The sequence below is a fragment of the Coregonus lavaretus genome, assembly GCF_964263955.1.
Source record: "Coregonus lavaretus genome assembly, chromosome: 14".
Lineage (NCBI taxonomy): Eukaryota > Metazoa > Chordata > Actinopteri > Salmoniformes > Salmonidae > Coregonus > Coregonus lavaretus.
Genome location: NC_140001.1, coordinates 27,597,358 through 27,607,859, shown reverse-complemented (window position 1 = coordinate 27,607,859; position 10,502 = coordinate 27,597,358). Strand labels below are relative to the sequence as shown.

Below are 10,502 nucleotides of genomic sequence, written 5' to 3'. Positions count from 1 at the left end.
GTTTGCACACACTGCAGCAGGGATTTTGGCCCACTCCTCCATACAGACCTTCTCCAGATCCTTCAGGTTTTCTATTTTTGTCTCATGACCTTCTCCCATTCCTCCTCTGAATCACCCAGATGGTCATTGGCAAACTTCAGACGGGCCTGGACATGCGCTGGCTTGAGCAGGGGGACCTTGCGTGCGCTGCAGGATTTTAATCCATGACGGCGTAGTGTGTTACTAATGGTTTTCTTTGAGACTGTGGTCCCAGCTCTCTTCAGGTCATTGACCAGGTCCTGCCATGTAGTTCTGGGCTGATCCCTCACCTTCCTCATGATCATTGATGCCCCATGAGGTGAGATCTTGCATGGAGCCCCAGACCGAGGGTGATTGACCGTCATCTTGAACTTCTTCCATTTTCTAATAATTGCGCCAACAGTTGTTGCCTTCTCACCAAGCTGCTTGCCTATTGTCCTGTAGCCCATCCCAGCCTTGTGCAGGTCTACAATTTTATCCCTGATGTCCTTACACAGCTATCTGGTCTTGGCCATTGTGGAGAGGTTGGAGTCTGTTTGATTGAGTGTGTGGACAGGTGTCTTTTATACAGGTAACGAGTTCAAACAGGTGCAGTTAATACAGGTAATGAGTGGAGAACAGGAGGGCTTCTTAAAGAAAAACTAACAGGTCTGTGAGAGCCGGAATTCTTACTGGTTGGTAGGTGATCAAATACTTATGTCATGCAATAAAATGCAAATTAATTACTTAAAAATCATACAATGTGATTTTCTGGATTTTTGTTTTAGATTCCGTCTCTCACAGTTGAAGTGTACCTATGATAGAAATTACAGACCTCTACATGCTTTGTAAGTAGGAAAACCTGCAAAATCGGCAGTGTATCAAATACTTGTTCTCCCCACTGTATATATATATTGCATTCTTATTTTTCAGGGGATGCTTCAGTATCCTCATTACCCATACTTCCTGCGGCTAAGGGTATCAGGCAAGGTTACTCGTCATGTGAACAACTAACCAGTAACCTTGCCTATTGTTGAGTAACTTTGCCTGAAATCAGAAAAATTACAATGTCTCCCCAAGCTAAATTGCTTAGGCTTTGTGGAAATTGTAAATGTCTCTAATATCAAAAATGAATTAAATATTACACTGATTATGCTTTTTTCATGTGTCAATGTTTTACTTGAGCTGTTAAATCAGGTGAGGAGTTGGGCAAATGGAAATGTCAGCCGAAGAAATGTTTTAATCTTTTCACACTGAAAGCAATATGTAAACTCACACATAAAATTATGTTAATGCTTTTTATTAGAACATGAAATTGACATTGAATCAATTGAAAATGTCAGTCTTCTAATTTATGGGCTCAAACAATTCCTTTACTCATAGCCATCCAGTGGCATAACAGAGTAAGGCTGGTGGTAAAGTTGACCCCTTACGATCTTGCTGGTCACATGGTCCTTATCATCTGTGGATGGGCACAATGTTGCATCTGTTGGGAAAACAATTAATAAGCAGTCAATAGTTTATCTTCTACAGTTGTCATGGCACCCTATTGGCAGCCTATGCAGAGAGCTCCTGTATATATATAGTTTTACAAAAGTGGTATGAATTATTTTACTTTATTTTTGAATAGCCAAATTAGTATAGATTTAGTTTGGATAAAATCAAATCCTGCCCAAGAATGAATGGCAAACCAGCTTTTCAAGATAGCTAGCTCATTCGAGGAGTCGCCTGAAGCGTGAGAGGAATGGGAGATAAAGGAATACAGCAGTGCTGAGGCAGAGGGCTCGTAATGAGGACGACTGGCTACTAATCTGAACTGTGTGGTGAGCTTTCTGGTACCCAGAGCTGCTGGGGCATCACCCAAGTGGGTGCTACACAGAGTGGAAGAGGAGAAGTCCAGTGGATATAAGAGTCAGGCTGGTTCTCAGACTTGCCCTCTACAAGATCTTCAGCAGACTCAATCACCATCATCTACCATTCTCTGACCAGCTCCCTCCGCTCAAGCCATAAACTGACCCTCTCCATCTTCGGAGGATGCAGCTTTCAAAGACTTTGCCTCTATTAGTTGACCGGTCATATAATATTGCTTGTAGTTTTTTTGTTCTTGAATCAGTTTGAGATTCTATGAAATGCACTATAGAAATGTAATAAATTATTAATTATAATTTAGCTAACAATGCTAGCTAGCGGTTTTGATTTTAATACATCGGCCTACATTGGGCGGTTTCTATGGTCTCCTTGATCGAAGAGGGGGACTACAACGAAGTGGCAGTGAGGAATTAATTGCTCAAGAGTATTCCTCCAAAGTTATGAGTGGACTGTATCCTGAGTGAGTGCCTGGGGAGCTAAAATACAAACTACATCTCGTTCTACAAGTGTCCTACCGCTACGGAGAAGACACAGACGGCGAGACACCTTGAGCTACCTGCCTACCCCCAGACGACCTGATCTGTCTGCTCAGGTCCTCCTGTTGGCCACCTGCACATCCCTCTGCTCAAGCCTTGTGCTATAGACTGTCGCTCCATGTGTTGGAGGCTTAAAGTACTCAGAACTTTGTAGTCCCCTGTAGCTCAGTTGGTAGAGCATGGCGCTTGCAACGCCAGGGTTGTGGGTTCGTTTCCCACGGGGGGCCAGTATGAAAATGTATGCACTCACTAACTGTAAGTCGCTTTGGATAAGAGCGTCTGCTAAATGACAAAAAATGTAAATGTAGTCATTCATATTTTTAATTTAATTGATGTTTGTTTTGCTTTTGCATGTGCCTGAATTCAAAATTGATGAAATAATTTTTCCTCGCCCATCTACACACAATACCCCATAATGATAATATATTGTACAATATTTGCACATTATTCTTTTAAAAATAAAAAAATAGCCATTTTCAAAACAAAACTCCACACTTTGTATTCAGGACATAAAGTTCATATATTTGCCAATCTTGCAGTTTCATTTGAGTACCTTAATGCAAACAGGATACATGTTTTGGAATATTTTTATTCTGTACATTATTGCTTCTTTTCACTCTGTCATTTAGGTTAGTATTGTGCAGTAACTACAATGTTGTTGATCCATCCTCAGTTCTCCTATTAGAGCCATTAAACTCTGCAACTGTTTTAAAGTCACCAATGGCCTAATGATGAAATCCCTAAGCGGTTTCCTTCCTCTCTGGCAACTGAGTTAGAAAGGATTCCTGTATCTTTGTAGGGACTGCGTGTATTGATACACCATCCAAAGTGTAATTAATAACATCACCATGCTCAAAGGGATATTCAATGTATGTTTGTTTTTTTAGGCAGTGGTTTAAAGTACTTAAGTAAAAATACTTCAAAGTATTACTTATGTTTTTTTGTTGTTGGTATCTGTACTTTACTATGACTCCTTTTACTTTACTACATTCCTTAAGTAAATATGGTACTTTTTACTCCATACATTTTCCTTGACACCCAAAAGTACTCATTACATTTTGAATGCTTAGCAGGACAGGAAAATAGTCAAATTCACACACTTATCAACCGAACATCCCTGGTCATCCCTACTGCCTCTGATCTGGTGGACTCACTACACACACATGCTTCGTTTGTAAATTATGTCTGAATGTTGGAGTGTGCCCCTGGCTTTCCGTTATTTAAAAAACAAGAACATGGTCCCATCTGGTTTGCTTAATATAAGGAATTTGAAATGATTTATACTTTTACTTTTGATACTCAAGTATATTTTAAACCAAATTCTTTTAAACTTTTACTCAATTAGAATTTTACTGGGTGAATTTTAATTTTACTTGAGTCATTTTCTATTAAGGTATCTTTACCTTTACTCAAGTATGACAGTTGGGTACTTTTTCCACCACTGCCAATAGGTGCCCTTCTTTGCAAGGCACTGGGAAACTTCCATGGTCTCTGTTGCTTAATCTGTGTTTGAAATTCAGATAATTGTATGTGTGGGGTACAGAGAAAGGTAGTCATTCTGAAATCATGTTAAACACTATTATTGCATACAGAGGGAGTCCATGCAACTTATTATGTGACATGTTAAGCCCATTTTTACTCCTGAACTTATTTAGGCTTGCCTTAACAAAGGGGTTGAATACTTATTAACTCAAGACATTTTAGCTTTTCATTTAATGAATTTCAAAAAAATAATCTAAAAACACAATTCCACTTTGACATTATGGGGTATTGTGTGTAAGCCAGTGACACAAAATCACAATAATCAATTTTAAATTCAGGCTGTAACACAGCAACATGTGGAAAAAGTCAAGTTGTATGAATACTTTAAAAAAAGACACTGTATATGATATGCATCTTGGCATGGCATGTATTTTAAATGTGAACCACAGTAAAGTTAGATCAAATAGTAATCAGTCTAATCTCCAGCTCAATAGGTAGGACACTCACCCCAGTAAACCTCTGCCTGACCACCGCTGTGGGGTAAGGCCCATTTGGGTCTTCTGGCCATTTCGAATCACTGTAACGCTTAATGGTTTCTAAGGAACAGAAAATACAACATTTCATGCCTGGTAAGTTATCACTGTAGTGACTGCATTTCATATTGCTGTCATAATGGCACATGTTACCCCCCCCCCCCCCCCCAATGATGAGGTCATTTGGCATATGAACAATTAAATACAAGTGGTTATAACATGATTATTCTGATCACAGAGTAACATACCCCTTCACTATGCTGAACCACCGAGGCAATATTCTGCAGGTTCTGGAAGTTCCCTGTGTTGATGGATCCAAATGCTATGATTTCATCACTAACTCTCAAGCCCTATGAGGAAAAACATCAACTTATCACAACTGAAAACAAAACCACTCTTAAATAACCCCAAACAAACACACTAAGTAAATAACAATGTCTTTGGGTAAACACATTCTATATATGTGTTAGGTAAATCTAGAAACCTTAAACACTCACAGCCTGACAGGCAGGGGAGCCTTGTGAGACAGCATCCACACGGGCGAAGGGAGAGGGCAGGGTGACCTCCTGCTCCATGGACTCAGTCTGGGATTCTGCCTGGTCCTGCTCACGCTTCGCCTTCTCTAGAGCATGAAGCCTGTGCAGGGCCTCTTCGATTTCCACCATAATGGCTTTGTGATCATTCTGTAGACCTGCCACATTGACAAGGTGGCCATAGTTAGCAGAAAAAAATCCAGTAGGCAGTAGCACACATGAACAAGGGAACCGCTTACACACTACACTGTAAATAGTTTGTCTGACTGTTGTCAAGTAATGTGTCAGTTAAAACATGTTATATTGCACAGCAGTGCTACAAGCTCTCTTACAAGAAATACTGTGCCTTGCTGTTCTGATCTGGTACACATTAACATCTGCGCGAGGGAATCCCTCTGCATCAACCAGAGGACCTTCCATTCCAACCTCTTGCTAAAAGAGAACACACACAAATGATTGAAGGGAAATCATATTTATTGCGTCATATCATAGCCTCACAACACACGCACACACGCACGCACACGCGCGCGCGCACACACACACACACACACACACACACACACACACACACACACACGTTGTTTCTAACGTTATATAAGACAGACTGAATAAAACCAGCATTGATTGACGTAGCTACAACATATTGGGAAAAATAACCACATTTGAGCTCGCTAGCTAACGTTAGCTCGCTAACGGTAGCTGTTCTGAAATGTAAACAAACAACGTATCCATATGTAACGTTACCAACTTACATCTTCCAAAACGTCGTAGTAAGCTTTAATTTGTTCTTCAATATTATCTTTCTTTTTTATAAGACTTTGGATATCTTCCATTGTTATTGTCGAATTTCCATCGTTGTTTTCCTCCGTCATCTTCATGATTCTTCTTCTTCTTCTTCTTCTTCTTCTTCGATGAGGTTTAACGGCGGTTGGCATCCAATTTGTTGCATTACCGCCACCTACTAGCCACCAACTCCCTTAAATTTCGCTTCAAAAATAAAATAAAGAAATACCCTACCATCTAACACTACACTCACAAATTCAAAAATATTATTAATAATTAACACCACCCTACTCCACTATTTAAATATATTCATTCCGACCCATCTTCCATTACAGTCCCCTGTAGCTCAGTTGGTAGAGCATGGCGCTTGCAACGCCAGGGTTGTGGGTTCGTTTCCAGTTTGAAAAATGTATGCACTCACTAACTGTAAGTCGCTCTGGATAAGAGCGTCTGCTAAATGACTAAAAATGTAAATTCTTCACTGCCTCAGCATATGACAACTTCTTCACTACTCTTACCCTGGAAACCTCAACCTGCCTCTCTCGCACGGGACATTTCTGATCCCCAGCCCCATGCGCACCCCTACAATTAGCACATAATCATCACTCCTTTCAATGGCGCCCTTTTCTTGAGAGCGAAACAATTTCTTCATGATTCTCTCTCGTCCGGAAATTCAAGAACTACAACTACCAGTCCGTGAATAACAAAAAAGTAAACATTCTTAGGCGCAGTCACTATTTCCGGTTTCTATGTGTCGCAAACGTTGTTAAATGACTACGTTTTCGTTGCAAGACAGAAGGCAGAGCTAAAATGGCTATCATATAAAATGTATTTAGAATAAAATAAGCTTTTTGGTTAGGTTAAGCAATGCAGATTGGCTTTACAGCTCGGCCTGATACTCAAGACAACCGGAGGAACTCAGATACAGAATAAAATAATGTCCACTTACCTTATACATTTTTTATTTTATTAGATGTTCTGCTGTACTACATTCACTAACAATTTCTTCATGATCTTTGGAAACGTTATTTAAAACATGTAAACATGGTACTCCACAACAGTGATTACATGGAATACAATCAGCTTTATCCTTAACATTTAAACAAGAACAGGTATATGCAAGGGATTTTAACTGTACCTTTAACATAGTCTAAGTCTAATATTGGAAAGTAACATGTAATCCATAATCACAAACATTGAATAAATTATTCTACTTTGACTGAGCCACCTCTTATTTACAGGGTTTATCTATCTTCATTACTATTTTATCACGTTGTTTGCATAGGCACTTAGATTACTAAATGAAGATAAACCTAACAAATATGATAGCAGCAATCAACAGTAAGTCTGCTCACTACCCCAGTGAGTGCTCAATTATTACAAAAATACTATCCTACTGTCCTGATATTCGACAAACTTCAGCATCCAAGACATAGCTTTTCTCTGACAGCATGTAAGAGCACATATCTCGTAATTATGAAAGTGACTCATGTACAAACAAATAAGAGAACCTTAAACGTTGAACAAGGTCAAGAATGTAAACATCGATGACAGCACTTTGTGACCTGTGAAACCAAATAGCAGAAATAATTTTGATGTGAAAAGTTGGCATCAAGGAATGTTGAGGTCTGTTTGTCTGTGAGGATCCCACCGAACCAAAAATGTGTGCCATTATTTGGTGCCTCAATTGTTATCAATTAAGCTGCTTCCTATAGTCCTACAGAAAAACGTATTGTTGTCGATCACCTGCAACTCACCTATATTTACCCCACAAAGCTCACACAAGCATTAAGAACCAGGGTCAAGGGGTTGCCCACTGTACCCCAGTCTTAATATGGCTAACACTCTGTCTCTGTTAGACAAGTGTTGTTGTTGGACTCTTGACCCTCTAGCAATAGCACTGACTGGTCTTTACATCATCTGCCTGTGTTAGAGTAGAGACAGAATGGCTTTGCAAAAACTCTGACTTTAATTTTTTCTTGTGCCAGAGCAGACTGGGTTGTTACCTCATCTACCTGTGCCTGGACCGACTGTACCTACTGCTGTAGCTGCCCTTTGAGGGCGTTCATTCCTTGGTCCTCCTTCTTCTGTCTGCCCTTAAGGTCCTCTAGTTGGTCTTGTGTCTCCATGGCTATCTTTTATCTCTCACTGCCCCTCTTGGAGGAAGCATGGCGACCCAGCATGTACCCCTCAAACTCCTCTCGGCTAAGATTGAGTGCTGGCCCATCCAGCTTCTCAATGAAGGCCACTGCGCAACGTTAAATTGAGAACAAAACGAGAAAATTACCAAAAAGGACTCGTAATCTCAGCACGAAGTCTATGTACAATCAACGAGTGTATGCATGTACATATTATTATCTCACCAAATTGGTGAAGTAGTAGCCATTCTCTCCTGCCATCAGGCTGTGAGGGAGGCCGAAGTGGATCACATACTGCATGTTGGAGTGAAGCCGGGGTGGGTAAATCAGGCCAGACAGGAAGTCCACGTAAATCAGGCCAGACAGGAAGTCGTCAGCATTTGCTGGGTCACTATTGGAGGTGGAGAGAGCCTAGAAGACATTCTGCCTGCACTTACACACGCATGTAAGCTTGTCCTGTGGCGCTCGCTTGGCATCCATCTAAATTATGGCTGGCGATTGTGAGTGTCACACAGTTAGTACACAGGAGAAATTTGAAAAGGTCTGGAAATGTTTTAGTCAAACTAATTTAATTATTTGGCTTTCTTCATACTGACATTTCTGTGTTGCTGGTGCCATGTTTTATCAAAATAAAGGAACATTGTCTTCTGTTACATTACATTTTAGTCATTTAGCAGACGCTCTTATCCAGAGCAACTTACAGTGCATTCATCTTAAGATAGCTAGGTGAGACAACCACATATCTCAGTCACCTGTTACAGCAGGCAGAAAGGGATCATTGACAACAGGCTTCTCATCAGGAAAAGGCACTCTCAGTGTGTGGGGGGTGACCCAGTTTAAGGACCTGTCAATGTTAAATTCTAAATGAAAAACAATGGTGAACTAAGTTGAATCACAATAGTAGATGAGTCCTTAACATTGCTAAGGAAGATCTTGGTGATGCTAGATAGATAATGATCAGGGGAGGGGGTTTGGTAATAATGCTAGACTGAGTTCAGACAAGGCTACGCATGGCTGTTTGACCGTATCCTCCTCTAGAGTGCCAAGTCTTTCACTTCATCGTCACAGCAGAAGACCCACTTGTGCAGACGTGTCATGATCAGATTCTCCATGTGCTCTATCATCTGAGAGACCTGAGCTTCAAATAGACCTACCAATAACAGACACAGTTAACAAGTATGTGAAGTTGAGGAATAGGGTCATGATCAGCATCATGTTCAAGACTATGTACAATCAGTCAGTATGCCAAGTGTTCAGTTCAATACAGAGTGCAATGGGACTGATATTGAAGAACTAACTAAATTATTGTCTTCGTGTTAGCTTAGTGAACAAACATTATAGGCCCACAATAATTCACATAAAATGTGGACCCACACAGCAGCTCAGAATAGCAAAATGGCCTGATTACTCACTACTGAAATACACAGCGATGTTCTGGTAAAAGTCTTGAACAAGTTCAGACTGCTTCTGCACTGGCAGGTCCTGCAGCAAAGAGAAAGAGAATATAACAATAACATGAAATAAGTGAGAGGCTTTATTCGAACTTCAGAAAAGGCAGCTATGAGGTACATAAAAACAGAAGTTGAAAGAGAAAAGTAATTGCAGAGGTAACAGAGTGGTGATAACAGAGAGGAAGGAAGCACTTTACATGGAAAGCCTCCATGGTGTTGAGGAAAGCGGTGCAACGGGACTGCAGACGCTGGGAGGATGGGTTCCTCAGCAGCTTCAGGAAGCTGGTGATGTTCCCCTGCTCAAGGATATGATAGTCTTTTAAGTCTGCCACCTGGCCCTCTGAAGTCTCTGAAACGGCATAAGGCGTCTCAGATAAGATTAGCTATTACAGCGTTGGCTAAACGTGTTGTTGCTTCGTATCACTTTAGATTATAATACTCATAGAGTTGTGGAAATGACATTATAACCATTTTCAATGACTGAACTGAGATGACGTGCAGGGGAATCACCTGGGCGTTTAAGTGGGGACAAACCACCCCAGAAGAGTCTCCGCATCGTGTTAACTCTGCGACCCTTCTCCATATTCCTCTTCTCCTCAAATTTGGAAAAGATGAAGGGTGAACCTGCATCATTGTGGGGACTGACAGCAGAGAACAACAAAAAGTTAACATTTGAATATGTCCCAGTTAGAAAGACTGATCTGTCTCTGGTGGACTTGTGTTGCCAATGTTTATGAAAGAGAATAAAACATTTACCCAGTCTCCTGCCTATCAGCCTCTGCTTTGCGGGTTCGTTCTCACCAGCACTTGGTGCAAAAGCCCTGCCATGCAGGGTTGCCATAATAACCACACACATCCTTGCATAGAAGCTCTGCATGAGTGACTCGGATCCCGCTTCGCTGCTCTGTTGCCATACTTCAGCTCTCTTTTACTCCCACCTGGTGACATAGCAAACACAGGTCTAAGTCATTGCATAATTGTTTAAATGTTTTGAACAACTCATAGACAAACATACGTACAAGGCAGGATGTAAATACAAACACAGATATAAATATATTTTTTACATAGCATAGTTGCAGTTAATATAACGATCAGCATGTAGCTAGATCAAAATGTTCATAATAAAGATGACCAGTAAATTATTAATAAAATAACTAACATGATGCCAGTTGATCGAGCA

At 40.6% G+C, this 10,502-nt stretch overlaps 1 protein-coding gene and 1 pseudogene across 3 annotated transcripts; both read right to left on the bottom strand.

Moving 5' to 3' along the window:
* Nucleotides 1-1,281: 1,281 nt before the first annotated feature.
* On the bottom strand, nucleotides 1,282-6,383 carry psmd9 (proteasome 26S subunit, non-ATPase 9). Of its 2 annotated transcripts, XM_084176908.1 has the most exons (7): nucleotides 5,703-6,369; nucleotides 5,283-5,382; nucleotides 4,915-5,108; nucleotides 4,666-4,767; nucleotides 4,392-4,480; nucleotides 3,806-3,905; nucleotides 1,282-1,483 (listed from the first exon to the last, which is right to left on the bottom strand). In XM_084176908.1, exons 1-6 carry the CDS (start codon nucleotides 5,883-5,885, stop codon nucleotides 3,812-3,814), a joined length of 762 nt encoding a protein of 253 aa, XP_084033034.1. In that variant the 5' UTR covers nucleotides 5,886-6,369; the 3' UTR covers nucleotides 1,282-1,483; nucleotides 3,806-3,811. The 2 variants fall into 2 exon arrangements, with proteins under 2 accessions (XP_084033034.1, XP_084033035.1); XM_084176909.1 differs by lacking the exon at nucleotides 3,806-3,905 and having other exon boundaries at nucleotides 5,703-6,383.
* A 1,188-nt stretch (nucleotides 6,384-7,571) lies between these two features.
* On the bottom strand, nucleotides 7,572-10,236 carry LOC311141091 (rab5 GDP/GTP exchange factor-like; annotated as a pseudogene). Its single transcript has 8 exons — nucleotides 10,079-10,236; nucleotides 9,833-9,963; nucleotides 9,520-9,671; nucleotides 9,284-9,353; nucleotides 8,895-9,021; nucleotides 8,624-8,715; nucleotides 8,097-8,362; nucleotides 7,572-7,991 (listed from the first exon to the last, which is right to left on the bottom strand). The product of its transcript is annotated as a rab5 GDP/GTP exchange factor-like (transcript).
* Nucleotides 10,237-10,502: the final 266 nt, after the last annotated feature.

Coding starts and splice junctions, on each gene's coding strand:
- psmd9 (XM_084176908.1), bottom strand. CDS start 5,885: ATGCCAACCGCCGTTAAACCTCATCGAAGAAGAAGAAGAAGAAGAAGA. Junction 5,383..5,702: donor ACTACGACGTTTTGGAAGAT/GTAAGTTGGTAA, acceptor GTTCTCTTTTAG/CAAGAGGTTGGAATGGAAGG. Junction 3,906..4,391: donor TCAGGCAGAGGTTTACTGGG/GTGAGTGTCCTA, acceptor TTTCAAACACAG/ATTAAGCAACAGAGACCATG.